General features: G+C 39.5%; 1 protein-coding gene across 9 annotated transcripts in view; it reads left to right on the top strand.

Annotated features, from left to right (window-relative positions):
- SLC25A17 (solute carrier family 25 member 17) overlaps positions 1 to 22,560 on the top strand; it is a 57,302-nt gene that overhangs the window by 23,928 nt on the left and 10,814 nt on the right. For 4 of the 9 annotated variants that reach the window (XR_002178058.3, XM_019943862.3, XM_073788136.1 and 1 more), the window contains exons 4-8: positions 1,091 to 1,242; positions 11,801 to 11,917; positions 13,244 to 13,389; positions 13,478 to 13,573; positions 14,816 to 14,898. Coding sequence is in view for 8 of the 9 variants with exons in the window: in XM_019943862.3 (XP_019799421.1) it covers positions 1,091 to 1,242; positions 11,801 to 11,917; positions 13,244 to 13,389; positions 13,478 to 13,573; positions 14,816 to 14,898 (594 nt within the window). In the remaining variant the exon portion in view is untranslated. Of the gene's footprint in view, positions 1 to 1,090; positions 1,243 to 11,800; positions 11,918 to 13,243; positions 13,390 to 13,477; positions 13,574 to 14,815; positions 14,899 to 19,019; positions 20,338 to 20,388; positions 21,022 to 22,560 lie in introns of those variants that run through there. The other 5 variants (XM_019943853.3, XM_004323046.4, XM_019943877.3 and 2 more) reach the window with 3 other exon arrangements.

Here is a 22,560-nt window from a genome sequence, read left to right on the forward strand (position 1 = left end):
TATCAGATGCATTCAGACCTGTGTACCTTTTAAAAAACTTTTTATTTGGAAATAATTTCAAATTTACAAAAAGTTGCAAAACTAAAATAGTACAAAGAATACCAGTATGTGTTTTAACCAGATCGACCTGTTGTTAACACTCTTCCGTTTGTGCTCATGCTTTCTCCCTCCCTTCCCCACTCCCTCCTTCTTTCTTTACTACACAGACACATACACACACCACACACAGATTTTTTCAGAATTAATTTGAGAGTAAGTTACATACCATACATCAAAGCCCCTTACCCCTACGACTGACATTTTCAAAGATGTGGACCTTCTCCCCTTATTTTTCCTTAAATAAAATTTTTCTCACTTTAAGTTTGCCTCATGTTTCTTCATGATTAGATTGAGTCTATGCATTCTTGGCCAGAATAATGTATAGTTGAAATTGTGTCCTCCTCAGGATGTCACATTGGAGTCACATATTGTCTACTTGCCCTCCATTGGTTAATTATGATTTCTTAGATTCAAGTTAGCACTGAATAATTTTATTTTTCCTCTTTTGCAACTATAAGCAGTCTATGAGGAAATAATTTAGTATCATACAGACTCAGAAATTCAATGGTTTACAATTAATTACTTAATTATTTTGGTGCTCAAATTGTCCCAGGTGTGGCCAGTGGGAGCTCCTTCAGTCTGGTTCCTGTGCCCTTATAACATGCCCCCATCACTTTTTTTTTTGCACTTCTATATTTACTTCATTTTAAATGTTCTTGCCCTGTAATGAAATGTGAATGATGCTATATTAACTAACAGCCATGAGGAAATTGTCTTTAATTTTACATAGCAATTTACTAAAGGAAATCGAGGGGGGAAATCAATAAATCAGTCATAGAATGTATGTTGTTTCTTTGGTATCATTAACGCTAGAAAAGAATTCTTGGTTTGGGCATCCTCAGAATGTAGAATATGTGTACAGTTTGGAGTACATTGTAGTGTAGGAGTGAACTTTGAGAATATGTGAATGATGATCAGCCTTTTCTAGGACTCTCATTTCTAGTGCCTTTTGTTCAGCATTTTTACTTTGCTTATTGTGTTCTTCCCCTAGCCTGGCACCATATCGAGGGTGGTTTCCAGTTATCTCCAGTCTCTGCTGCTCCAATTTTGTCTATTTCTACACTTTTAATAGCCTCAAAGCAGTCTGGGTCAAAGGTCAACATTCTACTACTGCAAAAGATCTGGTAGTTGGATTTGTTGCAGGTAACTAAGTTTTCTGAATATAAGATATTTTTATATTTTGTTGCTTATATTGTGGTCCATATACCCCGAGAGGTTATTTTAACACAAAGTAATGCTACAAAGAATGTAATTAGTTTTCTGACTTGACTCTGTGTGTGTGTGTGTTGTGTGTGTAGTAAAAATGCATAACATAAAATTTACCATCTTAACAATTTTTAAGTGTACATTTCAGTAGTAGGTTTACTTACATTATTGTGAAACAGATCTCCAGAACATTTTCATTTTATACATGAGAAGTTCTGTACCCACTAAATAACAACTCCCCTCTCCACCCTCCCCCCAGCTCCTGGTAAGCACAGTTCTACTTTCTGTTTCTATGAATGTGACTACTTTAGATGCCTCGTATAAGTGGAATCATGCAGTATTTGTCTTTTTGTGACTGGTTTATTTCATTCAGCATAATATGTACTCAAGATTCATTCATATTGTAGGATGTAACAGGATTTCCTGGTTTTTTAAGGGTGAATAATATTCTATTGTATGTATATACCACATTTTGTTTATCCATTCATCTACTGATGGACATTTGAGTTGTTTCCACCTCCTGGTTACTGTGAATATTTGCTGCTATGAACATGGGTTGTATGAATAGTTCTTTTGAGTCCCTGCTTTCAGTTCTTTTGGATATATTCCCAGAAGTGAGATTGCTGGATCATATGGTAGTTCTTTTTTTAATTTTGAGAGGAACTACCATACTGTTTTCCACACTGGTTGCACTATTTCAAAATCCCACCAGCAGTTGGTTCCAGGTTCTCCACATCCTTACAAACACTTGTTATCTTCTATTTTTTCTATAGTAGCCATCCTAATGATGGCAAAGTGATAGTTCACCATGTTTTTTGTTTTTTTTTTTTTGCGGTACGCGGGCCTCTCACTGTTGTGGCCTCTCCCGTTGCGGAGCACAGGCTCTGGACGCGCAGGCTCAGCGGCCATGGCTCACGGGCCCAGCCGCTCCGCGGCATGTGGGATCTTCCCGGACCGGGGCACATACCCGTGTCCCCTGCATCGCAGGCGGACTCTCAACCACTGCGCCACCAGGGAAGCCCTCACTGTGGTTTTGATTTGCATTTCTTTTATGATTAGTGATGTTGAGCATCTTTTCCTATGATGTTGAGCATCTTTGGAGAAATGTCTGTTCAAATCTTTTGCCCATTTTTTGAGTTATTTGATTTTTTGTTGTTGTTGCACTATAAGTATTCTTTATGTATTCTGGATATTAACCCCTTATCAGATATACGATTTGCACATATTTTCTCCCATTTTGTAGGTTGCCTTTCACTCTGTTGATATGTCCTTCGATGCTCAAAAGTTTTTAAGTTTGATATTGTGCCATTTGCATATTTTTCCTTTTTTGCCTGTGCTTTTGGTGTCATGTCCAAGAAATCATGCTGAGTTTAATGCCATGAAAGCTTTCCTCCTATGTTTTCATCTAGGAGTTGTATAGTTTTAGGTCTTTAATCCATTTAGAGTTAATTTCTGTGTGTGATGTAAGATAACGATCCAACTTCATTCTTTTGTATATGGAAATCCAGTATTCCTAATACCATTTGTTGATGTGGCTAGACTGTCCTTTCCCCCTCTGAATGGTCTTGGCACCCTTGTGAAGATCAGTTGACCATATACACAAAGTTTTATTTTTGAGCTGACTTGGCTTATTTTTATCTTCTTAATCCAGAGAGGAGGGTCAGTTATCCCTGTTTAGCAGCCTGTACCCAGAATTTATGGACATAAGGTCTCTTTTTTTAAAAATGAAAATTACAATACCTTTCCTGCTTACTTTCTGGGGATTTTGGGGGGGATTTTTTTTGTTTGTTTGTTTTGTTTTGTTTTTTTGGACTGAAGATTGCATGCAATGTTTAACATGAACAGGACTGGCTACATAATTTTCAGGGTCCAGTATAAAATGAAAATGCAGGACTCCTTGTTCACAATTTATTAAGCATTTCAAGATGGTTGACACTAAAGCATTAAACCAAGCACAAGACAGGTTACACACTCATGAAGCCCACCATGAGTGTGAAAGCATTTAGTCAGATGTGACAAAGAGTTTTTAGTGCACAGCCCAGTGTAGTCAGTATCACCATAGTCGTTAGTACCCTAGGGGTTCATAGGAGAAAGGTCACTTTTGGCTGGGAGGTATCTCCTTATAGGAAGCAGTGCCTCTTGAGCTGAGCCTTGGCAGAATTAGTAACACTTGGAGATAAGTGGTGATGGTTTCTGGATGGAGAGAATGGTAGCAAACTGAGAGAATACAGGACCACATTTAGATCAGTGAGTTCTATAATTTTGTGAGTGAGTGTAGGAACATGAGCAATAAAGTTGGAGAGTTGAATAGGAGCCCAATTTTAGAAGACTTTGGATCCTTGTCATCTGAGACTTCAGAAGCACTAAGGAGCCACTAACCTGATATTGTGAATATTTAGTTACTGTCTGTCTCTACTTAGTGGAATATGAGCTCTATAAGAGCAGGCATCTTTATCTATATATGGTATATCAAAGATATATATAAGATGCAGAGTAGTATCTTATATATACTTTATATATATAAGATATAGGGGCTTCCTTGGTTGTCCAGTGGTTAAGACTCCGTGCTTCCAGTGCAGGGGGCACAGGTTCAATCCCTGGTCAGGGAACTAAGATCCCGCATGCCGCGTGGTGTGGCCAAGAAAAAGAAAGTTAAAGATATATATTACATGAGTAAGACAATATATATTGCAATTATAAATTTATCTCTATATATGTATAATTGTTATATCTATACATATATAAGATAACGAATACATATGATACCTGCTTTTGTGGCATATGTGTATATATATATATCTGTTCCCCCCTGCCTTGCTAAATTTTCAGTAAGAACAATTCCTAACATGTAGTAGGAGCTCAATAAATATTTGCTAAATAAACAAAATATTTGTTGAATTAATCAGGGTTTTATTAAAGAGATGGGAAAAAAGTAGATCTCTTTCCTATGGGTTTTTTGTGTTTATCTAGTCTATATCTAAATTAATTTATTTAAATGTTGCATGTTTAGTGTTAGTATTTTGTGGACTCACTTATTGATATATTCTTTGAAAAATTACTGATTTGGGAGCCACACAGTTGAATAATGTAAATGTCCATTTGAAATGAAAATGATTTGATTGAAAAATAGTTACCAGGCCAGGAGTATTCATGGCCCCCAGTTCTTCCTCTTCACCTATATGAGACCACTGCTGTTTTTTTATTTGGTCTCTGAGCCTTTCTTATGCTTAGTACTCTCATTTTAGTCTCAAGTTGATTTTGATATAATGAACTTTCACTTGGACCAACTTTTTTTTTTAATTGAGATATAATTGACATAATATTCTATTAGTTTCAGGTATATGACATAATGATTCAATATTTGTGTATAATGTGAAATGATCACCACAAGAAGTCTGGTTAACATCCATCATCACAGATATTTACAATTTTTTTTCTTTTCTTGTGGTGAGAACTTTTGAGATCGACTCTCAGCAACTTTGAAATATGCAGTTCAGTATTATTAAGTCTAGTCACCTTCTGTGCATCACATCCCCATGACTGACTTATTTTATAACTGGAAGTTTGTGCCTTTTGACCACCCTCATCACCCCCAACCCCCACCAGACCAACTTTCACATAAAGAGTATAACACACAGGGTTTCATTTTCTGGGGTAATAAGTGAATACTTGTAGGTAGGTAACTCAGGATAGAAATCTGGAAGTCTTCATAGAGGGTGCTCTCTTACCCTCCATGTCTGCCTGGTCTTCATGAACCATCAGTGTGTCTCTTAAATATCTCTTGAATCCATTCCCTCGTCTCCATGTCCGTAGCCGTTTCCCAAAATCAAGTGCCATCATCTCTCCCTTGGACCATTGCTCTGTTCTGATCTCTTTGCCTCTCAAGTCTTTCTCACTAACATACTTTGCATAGTTGTGCTTCAAGTAGCCTTTCTAGAAGAATGGTTTTCAAGCAATGTCATAATTCAAAGAACTCAAGTTTGAGATTTGTTCACTTGAAAAAATATCAGAATAGATCCAACCTGTAGAGGAGGAATCTTCTTTTTTACATAATTGCAACAAATGGCAATCTGGTATGATGTTTTATACTTGACACCAAGTATTGGTAATACCTTGATTTTAATACTTTTTTTTTTTTTTTTTTTTGCCCGCGCTGTGTGGCATGGGGCATGCAGAATCTTAGTTCCCCGACCAGGGATCAAACCCGTGTCCCCTGAATTGGGAGTGCGGAGTCTTATCCACTGGACCGCCAGGGAAGTCCCTTAATACTTTTTAGATTACCGTGGTTCATATGTATTTACATTTAAAAGGTTATGACTCACTGTCAGAGACTAACTCATATAACTTCCCACGAAACTACTAGTTTATGAAGTATATGATTAAATCTTCTTCTTTTTAGGTGTCCAAAGTTGTTTGTTTGCTGTCATCTGGCATCCCATTATCTACTAGGTACACACAACCCCTTGTTATTCTCTCTCACTGTGCTCTGCTCATTTTCTTTCTAACTCTTATGCAGTTTATAATTACAGTAGATCCTCCCATACCTAAAACAGCTAGACTGGTATGGTAGGGCAGTTAGTTTTAAAAAGTCAATGGAAGTAGGGACTATCATAGCCTACATGCCTTAAATATTTTATTTTAACCTAAGATATGTGAATATATACTTATCCAATTTTTTGTATGGCCAAGACATATCCACTCACTGATGGAAGTTTTGTACTTTTTTTCTTGTATAACCCATACCTGTAAATGCTTTGCCTACTGTAACAGATATGGCCGACATAAGCAGGTTTGAGAAAAGACATAATTCACTCCTGGTAAGCCTAAACCCCTGTGGGATGGAAGTAGAAGAGCACGGGTACACTAGGGAGTAGCCTACTGGCCGTAGCTATCAGCGTGCCGTGGCATCTGTCGGTGTGTCCTGTAAAGGGAAAGAGGAACACAGGTTTATCTGGTGAGTCCATTATATGGAACTGGTTAAAAGAGATCCCACTGTATTAATATCATTCTAATTCATTTACATTCTGAAATGTTTTCTTGAGAGCGTGAGAAAAGAATGGAATTACGCTTGACGTCCAGGGAGAACCCGTGGGTCTGTGTTGATTGTGAACATCATCTGTTACATGTCTTGTCAGAGAAATGATTGAGAACTGCTATTCTAATATCCGAATCTGATTATGTTGTGCCCAGCTTCAGACCCTTCAGTGTCTGCCGCTTGCGTGTAGGATGGAGTCGCGGCACCCTCAGCAGAAAAGGCCCCCCTCGTACACGTGCAGGATAAGCGCCTAACATACGAGATCTGCTGTGATACTGCTTACCTCCCTATCTTGGTCTTTTCTATTCTTGTTCTCCTGTGCCAAACTGTGATTCCTTGAATAGACCGAGCCCTTAGTAACTTCATTCCTCTACAGCTGCTGTTGTCAGTCTGAAGCAGCCTTACTGCTTTTTTTATCTTATTAATTCCTAGTCATCCTTTTATTCTCATCTCAAGCCACCTCCTCTTCAGGAAGCTTCCCTGTTTCTCATGTCCACCACCCCCAAGTTGTATTCTGGGTTAGGTGCCTACTCTCTGTGCTCCAGCTCTGTATATACCTCTGTCTCAGTGCTTACTCTGCTGGATAACAATAGTCTGCATATTTGTCTTTATCTTTTATTAGACAGTGAACTCCTTGAGGGCAGAGACTACATTGTTTTAAATCTCTGTATCCCCAGTGCCTGATACACAGAAGGTGCTGATTAAATGTTGAATGAATGAATTCAGTTTAAAGGACCACTCCTCCTGTAATCTTCCTCATTTTACTAGTTGCCCTACCAAAAGTCGAATTCATCCTCTTTCTCTTTGACCCCACCTCCAGTCTGTGAGCAAATCCTATTGCCTGTTTCTTCATATGGTTTCTAGAATTCAGCCCCTTCCCCCACTACCACCTGTGTCCAAGCCACCACTAAATCTTGCCAGGATTATCTTCAGAGCCTCCCAACTGATGTCCTGCTTCCTCCTTTGTCCCCTTCAATATGTATTCAACACAGCAGCCAGTGTGCTCATGTTAAAACATAAGTGAGGGCTCCCCTGGTGGCGCAGTAGTTAAGAATCCGCCTGCCAATGCAGGGGGCACGGGTTCGTGCCCTGGTCCAGGAAGATCCCACATGCCACGGAGCAACTAAGCCCGTGCGCCACAACTACTGAGCCTGTGCCCTAGAGCCTGCAAACCACAACTACTGAGCCTACGTGCCACAACTACTGAAGCCCATGCACCTAGAGCCCATGCTCTGCAACAAGAGAAGCCACTGCATTGAGAAGCCTGCGCACTGCAACAAAGAGTAGCCCCCGCTCGCCGCAACTAGAAAAAGCCCACACACCGCAACGAAGACCCAACACAGCCAAAAATAAATTAATTAATTAAAAAAACATAAGTGAGATTGTATTATTTCTCTGTTCAAAGGACTCCAATTGCTTCCCTTCTCACTCAGAGTAAAAGCCTTGTCCTACAAAGCCCTGTGTCACCTGGCCCGCCCGTCCTCTTTACTCACTCCACTGCAAGCCTCACTGACCTCTTCTCCAGGAACACTCCTGGCATGCTTCTGCCTCAGGGCCTGTGTACCTGCTGTTTCCTCTGCCTGGTTACTGTGTGGTTCATTCCCTCACCTCCTTTAAGGTCTTTCCCTAAATGGCCACACTGATGAAAATGGTGCCCCCTTCTACCCTGCAAAACTTTATCTGCTTAAATTTTCTCTGCTTAAATTTTCTCCTTAACCTTGTCCTCTAACATACTACATATTTTACTCATTTATCCTGTCTTGCACCATTAGAACATAAGCATCAAAAGGGCAGGGATTTTCATTTTTTATTTACTTCTGTATCATCAGCACCTACTTAGCACATACTAGACACACAATACGTACTTGATGAGCAGACCATGGATGACTGACTTGCAGGTCATAATCATTTACTTATCCTAAGATACACATAAAGTTATTTAAGAATTGCTAATTCATACCTCAGATAAAAAAACACCTATTAGCTAGTTTTATGTTTCCAGTTGCTTTAAGAAGGTAGATTTAGTATCAGTAAAAATAAAATTTCTAACAGCTCTTGTAAAAAATAGGCTATTGGGGTGAGAATGAATTCCTATCTTTTGAGATTTTCAAAAATAAAATGAATAATCACCTGGTGATTGGATTAGATCAGTGGATCCACAGGGAACATATGACCATGTCTGGGAACATTTTTGGTTGTCACAGCTGGAGGATGCTCCTGGCATCTAGTGGTAGAAGGCCAGGGATACTGCTAAACATCCTACACAATTGCACCCCTGCCCTGCCCCAAACTAAAAATTATCCAGCCCCAAATGTCAGTAATGTCACAGTTGAGAGACCCTTGATCAAATGAATTTTATAGTCCTTTATAATTCTGTGATTCTCCGATTATAGGTCCTCTCTTTTTCTGAGGGTAGGGAATTCCTTGGAAATCACTTTTGCGAGTTTTAAACTCCTCATGTTTTTATATCTTAATGCTTACCGCATTTTTATGATAATTAAAACAGCTTTTTCTCTTCCTGCTGTGAACCCTGCCATTGTGTTCCAGTCACTGTAGGAATGAGTTGCATTGTCGCCAGGGAGAACTAGGAGTAGTAGTATTGTTACTCCACTTCTGGGAACTTAGAGAGTTATTACTATTTATTTTATTTTCACAGAAGAAAGCCCAAATAGTTTAATACCCTGGGGAAGAATTTGAGATCAGAACCTTACAGGTAACTTAAATGAAGATGATACTTGCCATTTTTATGAAATTGGAATTTTTATCAATAACTCTTTTTGAATGCTAACGGTGTTATCATTGTTGTGACAGTGAAATTAATTTCCTGTCCTTAGGCCTTAAATCTGGTAAGGCAGGTTTGTTCCTGTAGTGTATCAAGTTGCATTCCTTTGTAAGGAGCCAAGCACTTAGATTTATGACCCTGATCTGCCATTTTCTTATCTCAGTGGTCATGGCACCTGTTCCCCAGAAGTGCACCCAATTAGCATTCTCTGTTTTTGTTTTCTGTCCTTAACTCAGGAGACTCACTACTAATAAAACTTTGTTTTTAATATTTCAGAAGTAAACAGCTGTGTTTCACGTATCCTTGAGTCAGTGAGTGATTTTAGTGAGTGTGTTCAGTTACTGTTCTTCATCTTTTAATTTTGGTTCTGTTTTTTATAAATGATTTTTTATGAAGAAAGAAAACAGAATCATTTGAATTGGAAGAAAAACAATTTCCTGTTCTTAAGTAGGTAAGGTATTAATATTCCCATCTTAGAGCGGAAGGAACAGCCATGGCTTGGAACTGGCAGAAGAATTTTCTACACGTAAATAAGCAGACAGCTTTCTCTATCCTGCAGCCATATCCACCGTGCTTTAGTCAGAGTCGGAATCACTCATCACGTTCGTTTGCAGCTTGTTTTTCCTCCGTGGAATGTTGTCCTTTGCTTGATTATATAGGTTGCAAGTTTTTAGTAAAGTTTGGATCCTCAGGTATTTTCCCAGAACTCATAAAATGATAGTGGTTAAAAAATACCTCTCCATCTATTTTGGCTTAGAGCATTAAAGAACTTCTCAGAAAGAAAGCTTTGAAATACAAAATGTTCTTACAAGGACTTTATATTCTCTTCTTTAAATGATGTGATGCATTTTTGTACTTGACAGTGTCCTTAGAATCCTCTCCATCTTTCAGCCTGCGTTAATAATGGGGATATGTAAGCAGAATTTTAAATAGTGGCTAAATCTTAATCTTTGCTGCATTGCCTCTGAAATGTTTTGTGTGTGCCTACCTCTTGAATAGAACATGAAGGGAATTTTGATTGCCAAAGAATTTATTTAATGGGCAACCTATTTCATTTGTTTAGAAAGGTATGTACACTGTGCCTGTCTACAGTATCCACAGAAGCTTGTGATCTCTGGTTCTGAGCTCTCCTGTCTTCATCTTTAAAAAAAAAAAAGCAGTAGACTGCTTAGTAGCACTTTCTAGTCTGATTTTTCTGGCTGTTGATTGTTTTTTGTTAAGTGATGTGTACATTATATTGAATAGGAATACATTATAAAGTCTGGGCAGATGGGCGTGTATTGATAGTCTTCTATCTTGGCCTCTTGGGCACTTGTGCTTTTGTAAAATGAGACTAGCAAGAATCTCTAGTTAAGACTTTTTCAGATTATGATCAATGCCTCAAGTGACAATGTATGAATATATTGAGTCATAACTAAAGATGACTCCTTTGTGTTATGTGGAAAAATATAACAAATACAACTCACAAAATTATTTGATAATGCCTTTTTATTTTGAGAAATGTGTTCTCACAATGTTTCTAAGAGAGAGGTGCCAAAATATCTTACTTTTGCAACTGCATTCAGCTAATGAAAATTTAGAATTTGAATTTCCTGGTGTTTTCACCAAGCTTAGCCTTGGTGTTTTCTAGATATAGTATGTTGTGAGATTCCTTAAATCAAAACATTCTTAATCCTGTTGTATTTAAATGGCTTCTAGTAAAAGAAGATTTCTCTTCCTTATAATTGTGCCTCTTGGTTCTTCAGAGTATGGCTAGAGCCAGATAGCTTGATATACCATTGTTTGCTGAGTTTGCTCATTAGTTTACTTGTTAAGTATTTATTTAACAAACATTTATAAAGTATATACTGTGTGTCAGGCACCTTGTTACAAGTCTGTCTGGTACTTTTCTCTAATCATTTCAGGACTGATGAGGAATATTTTAATAACTCAAGGTGGTATTAAATTGGGATCATGTGTTTTCAAAAAAGAAGCACCTGGCTCATTGTGTTGTTCCACTCTGAGGCCACCTTGGGCAGCCAAGATCCCCATCCTTAAACTTGTAAGGATTATGATGCTTGTGAAACTGTTTCAGGTGTTTTTGTAATGGTTCATAACTACTGCTTGCTGCCTGCCTATCCTAATTCCCCAAGTGATGAAGAAGTCTTCTGTGAGCCTCCAGTCCCTGTTGAAGCACTTTCAAATGTCACACTTTCTCTCATTTATTGTACTAGATCCATACTCACTTAAAACCATGTGAGCTACTTACATGAGAGTTGTAAATCGTGTGTTTTATGTGATATTGTCATGGACTTATTTAGCATGTGATCAACAAGTCACTTCCCTGTCTTAAAGCTGTTTTTAAAAACTGTACTTAAAACTATATCAAAATTGCTACTTTGGTGGTTATATAAATTGACAAACAGATTGCCTCCTATTATACAAATGAGGAAACTCAGTACTCTCTTCATGTGGAGAAGTACTGCTGCCAGCCATTCTGCTATCAGCAAGGCTTCTGCATTGCTTCTAACAGTAGTGGCTTGTGTTGTACCCTGGCACAAAGGGACACCTTACCTTAGGTCTCCTAGTAGGTGGCAGACGTATAACTGAAACATTGGTGTGTAGCTTTAACATAAGACGGCAAAGCTTAAAAGGTTACATTTTGCTTTCCCTTTGTCTCTCCCCCTTTCTTTTTGAAGGAGTGGTGAATGTGCTGCTAACAACTCCACTCTGGGTAGTAAACACCAGACTGAAGCTGCAAGGGGCGAAATTTAGGAATGAAGACATTGTACCAACCAACTACAATGGTATTATTGGTGAGTGCCTCTTGGGTGAGTTCCTTTGTAAAGATTTTCTTTTCTCTTTGTATCTGGAATTTATCACCATGATAATGCTACAACCTCAAATCTCAGTGCCCAACAGTAAGTATTTGTTTAGCTCCTGTGTCTCTGGATTGACAGGGATTTGACTCATCTAGGCTGACTCCAGCCTAGGAGTCTCAGCTCCATGTGTCTCTCTTCCTTTTCCCGGGACCAACCTGAGCATATTCTTCTCTTGGTGATGGCAAAAGCACAAGAGGACATGCCCAATCATAACAAGCATATTTCAAGCCCCTGTTTGCATTTTGTCTGCTAACATCCTCTTGGCCAAAGCACAACCAATGGCCAAGCCCCAAGAAGATAAAGGGTAGAGAAATACACCCATGGAGTATATCCCATGGAGCATAGGTGGGAGGGGATGAATATTTCTGAAGAGCAATCTGCTACTTTTTTTTCCCCTAATGTTTTCTTTAGATAAGGATACCAGATTAGCATCTGATATCCTTGAGCTTCTGCTTTTTAATAGTATTACATTGCCAGGTTCTCCTTTCCCATGCTTCCATCTTTGTAATGAGAACAGGGGTTTTCTTATAAGGCAGTCCTATAAAATGGACTCCAGAGAACTATCTAATCTTTTTTTATACATTTATTTATTTATCTATTTTGGCTGCATTGCTGCGCACAGACTTTCTCTAGTTGTAGCAAGTGGGGGCTACTCGTTGTTGCGGTGCGCAGGCTTCTCATTGTGGTGGCTTCTCTTGTTGCGGAGCAGGGCTTCAAGAGCTGTGGCACACAGGCTCAGTAGCTGTGGCTCGCGGGCTACTGAGCACAGGCTCAGTAGCTCAGTAGCTGTGGTGCACAGGCCTAGTTGCGCTGCAGCATGTGGGATCCTCCCGGACTAGGGCTCAAACCCATGTCCCCTGCGTTGGCAGGCAGATTCCCAATCACTGCGCCACCAGGGAAGTCACCTCTAATCTTTTTCTGTACTGACCTTTGTTGTGAAACACATGGGCTATCAGTTCACAATTCTGTGTAGTACAGAGTTCCCAGTGGTGGTGATGATTACTTAGGAAAACTTGACATGCTAACCCCAGATTTGTCAGGAAAGGTTGCCTATGAGTGAAATTGGTCTCTCAATAACTTGGTGATGGTCAGTATCTGATGATTATTCAAAAGTAGTTAACTGATTAACTTGTCATTGTGAGAAGGAAATCTTGATAGAATCAGTGTGATAGAATACTGATAGAATGAGGTTTGTGTTCTGGGTACATTGTCTTCTCTAGTTAGGGGATTGTCATCAAAGGTCCTTGATTTCTTGCTCAGATGCTTTTCACCAGATCATTCGCGATGAAGGAATCCTGGCTTTATGGAATGGCACATTTCCCTCCTTGCTGTTGGTCTTCAATCCTGCCATCCAATTCATGTTCTATGAAGGTTTAAAACGGCAGCTTTTAAAGAAACGAATGAAGGTAAGCCCTGATTCTGAAAGCAGCAGACAATCCCTGACACCTTCTTGCTGTTTAGATTGATGCAGTTTGTTCTTCCTTTGCTTTCCAGCTTTCTTCTGTGGACGTGTTCATCATTGGTGCAATAGCCAAAGCCATTGCCACCACGGTCACCTATCCTCTGCAGACAGTACAGTCAATTCTGAGGGTGAGTGCCAGGGTTCTCCCTGCATTTAGTCAAACAACATTCTAAAATACTTGGTTTCCCTGTTTGAAGCAATGTTATTTAATAAAGCAATAAAGTAGTCCGGAGCAGTCCTCATGCATTCTTTCCATTATTTGATATTTTGCAGATTGAGGAAAGAGCTATAAAGGAAGTGAACAGCATTCTATGATTTAGTGGAGAGGGGCATGGTGGGGGTCTTCTCAGGTGGCATGATTGGAGATGGGCTCCTCTGAGGAGCCATATGTAAATTAAGACTTAAAGGAAGGTAAGGATCCAGCTGTGCAAAGAGCAGAAGAAAGAGCATTCCAGGTAGAGGGAACATGATGTACCGAGAGCTTGGTGAATCCTAGGAACTGAAAGGAGGCCATTGTGGCTGGAGGTGGCTCAGGAGGAGATTAGAAAAGGAACAGGGAGCCTATAGGTAAGGATGAGATTTTAGTCTCTCTGCAGCGGGAAACCTTTGCAAGGCTTTAGACTGGAGAGTAATGTGATCTGATTTACAATTCGAGAAGATTACTGTGACTTTTCAGTGGTGAATTGGGCAGAAGGCTAAGAGAAAAGGAGGTTGTCAGGTTAGGAGGCTATTTCGGTCATACAGGTAAGATGTGAGCGTGGCCTGGACTATGGTGGTAGCAGTGGGGAGGAGAGATTCAAGGTCTGTTTGGGAGAAAAAATTCAAAGGACTTACTGATGGGTAAAATGAAGGTGGAAGTGAAAGTATTTCAGTTCAAAAAGATTATTCCCTTCTGTTAAAAGTATTTTTACTAATGTACTATTTTAAAATTGGTACTTAATATAAAGAAATTCAGTAGCAGTCAAATGAATGTATTTTGACACTTTTATAATAGAAACATATAATGTGAAAAGCTCAAATTGCAGAGATTCTAATTAATTAGTGTTTATCATAACTTCTTAAAGGATTGGAAGCCATACCATCAATATCTAAATCTTCATCGTGGGCATGGCTTTTTCTTTTGAGGTAGAATTTTCCCCATGACTCTCTGTAAAATGAAAATTCTCATGCTTGCTTCATTGAAAAAATATTTCTTATTTTCACTTATTTCATTGAAATAAGAGGATTAATTAAATCTAAATACTGATGGATATTTTTATTACCATATGCTGTAACATGTTACTCCAACATAATTTCCTCTGCAAGCGGAAATTGAGATAAAGAAAGCAGTAGCAAGCAGTAATTATTTATCTTTTTTTCTTCTTCCCCAGTTCGGACATCACAGACTGAACCCAGAAAACAGAACACTGGGGAGTCTTCGGAACATTCTCTATCTTCTTCACCAACGAGTAAGGTGAGCTTTGTAGATGGTTCACATTCTGTCCTCTTTTTTTTTTTTAATTTATTTTATTTATTTATTTATTTTTGTCTGCGTTGGGTCTTCTTTGCTGTGCGTGGGCTTTCTCTAGTTGCGAACGGGGGCTACTCTTGGTTACAGTGCACAGGCTTCTCATTGCGGTGGCTTCTCTCATTGCGGAGCACGGGCTCTAGGCGTGTGGGCTTCAGTAGTTGTGGCACGCGGGCTCAGTAGTTGTGGCTCACGGGCTCTAGAGCGCAGGCTCAGTAGTTGTGGAGCACGAGCGTAGTTGCTCCGCAGCATGTGGGATCTTCCCGGACCAGGGCTCGAACCCGTGTCCCCTGCATTAGCAGGCGGATTCTTAACCACTGCGCCACCAGGGAAGCCCTCTGTTCTCTCTTTTAACAGCCCTCTCTGCCAAGAAGTGGTTGGATTTGCTTACCTTGCACTTCTGCCTTGGCAGTGGCAGCCTAGAAACCTCTCCCTTGCCTGCTGTGCTCAGACATTTCTGACTTTAGGGGCTAAGTGAGATATGACAGCATTTTGGGAAATTATGGAAGAGTTTACGTCCTTATTCTTTGTTAGTTACAAAGATTCAGTACTCCTTTAGAAAGGGAATCCTCCTATGAAATCCTGCCATTTGCGACAACATGGATGGACCTTGAAGGTATTACGAAGTAAGTCAGGCAGAGAAAGACAAACATGTGATTTCACTCATATGTGGAATCTAAAAACAAACAAACAAACTCATTGATGCACAGAACAGACTAGTGGTTACCAGAGAGGAAGAGGATTCAAGGGTGGGCAAAATGGGTGAAAGGAGTCAGCTGTACAGTAATGGTTGGTTACTGGACTTGTGTTGGTGATCACTGTGTAGTGTATACAGATGTCAAATTATAATGCTGTATACCTGAAACATATAATTTTAAAAAAGAGAGAGAGCCCTGCTGTAATCTAATATAGAGACCACTCTGCTAAGTAGTCCTCCATCGATGACATATCCTATGACCTCTCATAGATAGAAATAAGCAGCTATTAGAGAGCAGCAGTCATAGCGGGAAAGGGAGGGAAGAGTAGGAAGAGCTACAACAATTATCATCAGAATGATGACAACAGTGATAATGGTGATGAGAGCAGCTAACACTGTTGAGTGTTTGCTATGTGGCAGACACTAAGCCAGACGCTCTACCTGGGTAATCGCACTTAATCCTAACAACAGCCCTATGAGGCAGGTACTGTCGTCATTTCCCCGTTTCATTTAAAGAAACTGACCCCTAGGGAAGTCAAATAGATCAGCACCTTTGAAGCAAAAGCTGCTGTAACTTTATTACTGTTTCTAGATGTAAGATATTTTAAAATAAATTTATTATAAAGATAGAATATACTTGGGATAAAAAATAAAATCAAAGATAAAGAATTGGTATAAAGTAAAAAATAAATGCTGACCATACCAAGTGTTGGCAAGAATGTGAAGCGACCAGAACTTTCCTATGCTGGTGGGAATTTAGAATGGCACAACCACTTTGGAACGCAATTTGGCATTTTCTTATAAAGCTAAACATACACCTACCATAGACCCAGCCATTCCCCTTCAAGGTATTTACCCAAGACAAATGAAGTGCGTCTATACAAAGACCTGTGCATAAATGTTAATAACGGCTTTATTTGTAAGAGTCAAAAGCTGGAAACACCCCAAATGTCCATCATCAGATGAGTAGATACAAGTTATGGTATACCTATACAGTGGAATACTATTCAGAAAGGAAAAAGAAATAATTACTGATACATGCAGAAATGTGGATGGATCTCAAAATAATTTTTCTGAGTAAAAGAGGTCAGTATGAAAACGATTTCATACTGTATGATTCCACTTATATAAAACTTAGAAAATGCAAATAATCTACAGTGACAGAAAACATATTAGTGGTTGCTTAGGGCCAGAGTAGGTGGAGGGAGAGTGATTGCAAAGGGACGTGAGGATACTTTTTCAGGTCATGGATATGTTCACTACCTTGAATGTGGTGATTGTTTCATGGGTGTACCCGTCAGTCAAAACTCATCAAATTGAAGTCATTTAAACTTCAATAAAGCTATAAATACGTGCACACCTACTGTGTTTTCTCTCCTGTCTCTTTCCCAAGAGCTAGTCACTGTTAACAAAAAGTGCATGTATTTCTAGAATACTGTATAAAACATATATTTTGGGTATTCATTTTTATACAAATGGAATCATATGGTAATACTGTTTTGTACCTTGCCTTTTTGTAAAAACGTTACAAACAATCCTTCACATCAATATCTGTACATTTATCTAGTTTTTTTAAATGACTGCATTTTTTGTTATATAATATGCCATAATTTATTGACCAATACACTTACGATAAATATTTAGTTTGTTTCCAGGTTTTTGCCTTTACAAACATTGACAAATGAATAGTCCATAAATTTAGCTTTGTATACCTCAGTTATTATAATTGTAGAGAAAAGTCCTTGAAGTGGAATTACTTAAGAAGTTTAAACATACAAAATTTTGATAGGTATTGCCATGTTGACCCAAAAAGATGATACCCATTTCCATTTCTGCCAGCATTGTGAGAGTTAAGAAAGATGTAGTTAAGAAAGTTAAGAAGGTAGTGTCAACAGGAAATCTTTAGAATTATATAGTTTTGAAATTCAGCGTGTTTTTACATCTTTCATCTTGCTTGGTTCTCACTCAGCCTTGTGCGTGTGGAAGGGTGACTATATTCCCATTTTTGCAGATCAGGAAGCAGGTTTAGAGAAAATGACTTGCCCAACACCAGAGAGATGCAGGCAGAGCCAGATGTTCAAACTCATACGCTCAGTAAGCACTCAGGGACCATTGAATGAGTGTTCATCCACTAGAACGTTCTACAATGATGGAAATACCTGTTCTGTTCAGTAGGGTTGCCACCAACCACGTGTGTCTGTTAAGCACTTGAAATACTGCCAGTACAATTGAGAAACTGAATTTTAAATTTTATTTAAATTTAAATGACCACGTGTGGCTAGTAGCTACCATATCGGACAGTGCAGTATACCATGCCAGGCCTCTCCAAACTTTTGATTGATTAAGAACACCTGAAGTGCTTATTAAAATACAGATTCATGCCGCCCCTCTGGAGTGGGGCCTGGCAATCTTCATTTCTAAACAGACCCTGGTGATTCTGATGTGAGTGGATGTGAAGAAAATCAACACTATTGTGTATCTTTCCTTTACTACTGACACAGAGCACTTCACTCCTGGCACCTCCGGTCACCAGACGTTGCGTGGGGGGTTCCCCGCGCCAGGCAGTTCTGTGTGATACCAGCCGGGCGTCCCGTGATTTAACTCCGTTCTGATGCTGCGTACCCGGGGATAGCATTAGATCCCACAGGTTAAGGAAGGGCTCAGTCCTAGGATGCTGACCCTCACTTCAGATGACAGTCACAGGTAGTCGGTCTCCAGGTTACACAAAACTTCTGTCTGACTTGGCTACGAATTGGAGGTTGCCATAACCTCCTCCCCCTTGGGTATGATTGTTTGCTAGAGCAGCTCACAGAACTTAGGGAAAGGGAAACACTTACGTACGTTTACCAGTTTATTAAAGAATACAGATGAGTAGCCATATAAAGAGATCTGGGAGGGTCCCAAGCACAGGAGCTTCTGTCCCCGAGGAGTTGGGGTATATCACCCTCCTGGTACATGGATGTGCTCACCAACCTGGAAGCTCTCTGAACCCCATACTTTTGGGATTTTTATGGAGGCTTCATTATGTAGGCATGATCTATCATTAACTCCATTTCCGGCCCCCTCTGCTCTCAAGAATAGTGAGTGGGGCTGAAAATTCCAAGTTTCTTATCACAGCTTGGTCTTTCTGGTGACCAGCCCCATCCAGGAGCCCACCAAGAATCACCTCATTAGAACAGAAGACCCTACTATCACCGAGGAAATTGAGGAATTTAGGAACTCTATATCAGGAACTAGGATCAAAGACTAAATATTAGAATAAGAAACGCACCTAGCGCTCTTATCACTTAGGAAATTACAAGGGCTTTAGGAGCTCCGTGCCAGGAACTGAGGACAGAGACCAATATATATTTTTTCTGTTATCTCCCAGCAGACCTCACCTTGAGAAGCATTGAAGTGGACTTGCTTGGCTTTCTTGGGGGAACACAATTCAAATTAGTCGATGAACTAGAAATTTATGGGTCAAGGCTTTTCATTCCTATTTATCACAGGATTTGCTCCAAATGATAAGTTTTCACACATAGCAAATGTATAAAATGTAGAATAGTTTCTGAATGGAGCGCTTGATTAGCTTTAATCTCTCAGTCTGCATGCCGTATATAGCCCTGGAGTTGCTGATGAACTAGCGTATGAGATTAATTCACTCTCAAAAAGTAGCTTTGGAGACATCGTTTACTCTGAACTCCTGGTTCTAGCTGAAGCATTCTTCTCTGTGGTTAGAGCAGTGGGTCTAAAGGGCTGGTGTCCAGGCTGGCCTCATCATCCTCATCACCTGGGAGCTTGTTAGAAATGCAAATTCTTGAGTCCCATCCCAGACTTAATGAATCGGAAACTCTGGAGGGGACCCAGCAATCTGTGGTTCACCAAGCTTTTCCAGTGATTTTGATGTATGCTAGATGTGAGAACCACTGGGTTAGAAGATCAAATGTGGACTTCCCTGGTGGCTCAGTGGTTAAGAATCCGCCTGCCAATGCAGGGACACGGGTCTGAGCCCTGGTCCGGGAAGATTCCACGTGCTGCAGAGCAGCTAAGCCCAGGCACCACAACTGCTGAGCCTGCGCTCTAGAGCCCACAAGCCACAACTACTGAGCCCACGTGCCACAACTACTGAAGCCTGCGCGCCTAGAGCCCGTACTCCGCAACAAGAGAAGCCACCACAGTGAGAAGCCCGCGCACCGCAACGAAGAGTAGCCCCCACTTGCTGCAAAGAGAAAGCCCGTGCACATCAATGAAGACCCAATGCAGCCAAAAATTAATTAATTAATTAATTTTTTTAAAAAAGAAGATCAAATGTATGGGAAGACTCAGAATTGGAGAGCTTTTCATTTCTGTCACTTTCTCTCGTTTTGTTGCGGCTACAATGATCTAAACCAATTGGCAGCTTTGCCACCATTTAGGGACTGTTAGGTTGAAATAACTGAGTTGGGAGAGTGTTAAAGTCAAGATCTAAAAGTTCTTTGTTAGATCCCAGATTTTGGCATAAAAATGGTTTTAGGATTTTAGGATCTGTACCCTATCTGTGGGATACTGTCAGCATTCCACTAATTAATGGTGGCTGTGAAGAAATACTAAACTTTCATCAATCCCCAAATACGTTTAAAGATAAGAAGTACTTAAACAACAGAAGTCCGTTATATCTAAAACTTCCATAGCTTCTTTTGATCCTAAGAATAAACCTTTGCAAAATAGTATTGTTTCTTTGAAAACCTTTTGTTTTTTTCTCACCTCTTTCCTTTTAGGCGTTTTGGAATAATGGGACTCTACAAAGGCCTTGAAGCCAAACTGCTGCAGACAGCCCTCACTGCTGCTCTCATGTTCCTCGTTTATGAGAAACTGACGGCTGCTACCTTCACGGTCATGGGGCTGAAGAGCGCACACAAGCGCTGAGGCACCTTCCACCGCCAGGCACTCAGAGATGCTCAAGACAGGGGATCCTTCTCTGTGAAGAGAAGCGGTTCCCCTTTTACTCGCTCCTTCCACTGAGAATTTTACCCTCATTGGCTTGGAATGCATCTAAGTTTACACATGGAGTATAGCCAGCTTGACCTGTTACCAACTTAGTTTTATGATGGTTGGTTGAATTTTGTGGGGGAGGTTGGGCCAATGGCCATATGAAAAGAAAACATTATTGAAAACCTAAAAATGAAAGTTTATGGGGGTTTATTGGGTTTTTTTGAGGGGAATGGACTCTTGCTCTCATGTATAATCTTTTCCAAGTAGAGTCTTTTTTTAGATTTGCCAGATGGTCCCTTTCCCTTGAACCCTCCCCCAGGTCCTAGGGCAAATTTGCTACCATGTAATTCTCCTCATATACTTTTGTATGTCTTCATCTTGGTATTTTCTTCACTAAAAATGTTATGACTGTGCCATAAGCATGACTTTATTTTTCTTGGCATTTTTTTCCTCCTGCTTAAGGAAAGGTATCTTCTTTAGTGTGTGAGCTATTTATTTTGTGGGGGAAATGAAAATTATTAATTCCAAATGATTCTCTTATAAACTATTTGTAAATATCACTTATTTAGTATTTGACATAATTTTAAAATATTTATTTTGAATCAACCTTTTCACTACAAAACTTGAGGTTTTATGTTCATCCACATGGGCCCCAATAAATTGTCGGCACAAAAGTCATTCTTAAAAGTTGCCCTTTATAGTATTGCATTGAGTTTACAAGCAGCTGGTAAAAATCACAGAAGAGGGAGCAGATACCTTGTTTAGGCTCTGGAATATTATCTTCTTTTATAAACTCTTGGTAGAGACTGTATATTTTGAGAATAAACTTGATTGAGGTTATTTCTATTTGGAAACATTCCTTAGAGTCCTGCTACTCAAAGAGTGGTGCCTCAAGCAATAGCATCGCCATCACCTGGGAGCTTATTGGACATGCAGTCCCAGATCTTCTGAATCATATTCCGCATTTTAATAAGATATCTAGGCAATTTGTACTCACATCAAAGTTCAAGAGACCTTAGAGCTCTTGACCCTGCAGAAGATACAGTTGGTTTCAATTATGGAAACCAAGACAAAGATTGTTCTCAAAGGAAGGATAGACTAATGTATTAGAGCAACCTCTGAAAAAACTGGGAGTCCTATGTCATCATTTACTTTCACCTCGTAGCACATGTTCAGGTTCGTAGGACTTTTGTTATGTGGCCAGCAATGAATTTAGACATCTCAAGGCACTCAAGAAGCAAACTCCCTTGACATTAGTAGAACAACAGCTTAGTTCTACTTAGTTTGACTTAGTTTTTGACTTAGTTTTTGTCCCTATAACACAATGACAGGTTTTTCATTTGTAAGTCTAATTCATTCAGAGTCAGAGAGAGTAATAATCAAGTGTCTGTGGACTCCAGTATTTAAATTCAATTTTGAGAGTGGAAATTTCTTTCTCTTATTTCTCCTCTCGTCCCTGTGGTAATTTCAAAATATGTGATTATTAAACTATTAATAATTGAAAGATCATTGTGTTGTTCTAGAAAACAAGAACTAAGAGGAACTGATAATCTGGGAACTAGCCTGAGCACTCGCTTATTTAAGCTAGAGAACTGAAGACAGAGAACTGGCCCCATTACTACTTTTTATTTTATATTAAGGTATGTGTTGTGTTGGTGGCGAGGCTTGGGTGGGGAGCATGGGAGAAGAATGATCATAAAGGTACCATGTGTACTTTTGTTACTATTTTTAATTTTGATGTCCACTTTGGAACTTGAATTTTGAGCTCAGGGTATCGTGTATTGTTGGTATGTTAAAATAATTTCCAAGTCAGGTTATATAGTTATATTAGATGTTTATGATGTGAGAATGTATTTGATGCTTCTTTCTTTTCTGATTTTATGAAGGAACAATTTCATAATGTGGTTTATATTCCCTTTGGAAGCTTTACAGACTCACTGCATAGTTGAAACTAGGTA

Source organism: Tursiops truncatus, chromosome 11 (assembly GCF_011762595.2).
Source record: "Tursiops truncatus isolate mTurTru1 chromosome 11, mTurTru1.mat.Y, whole genome shotgun sequence".
Taxonomy (NCBI): Eukaryota; Metazoa; Chordata; class Mammalia; order Artiodactyla; family Delphinidae; genus Tursiops; species Tursiops truncatus.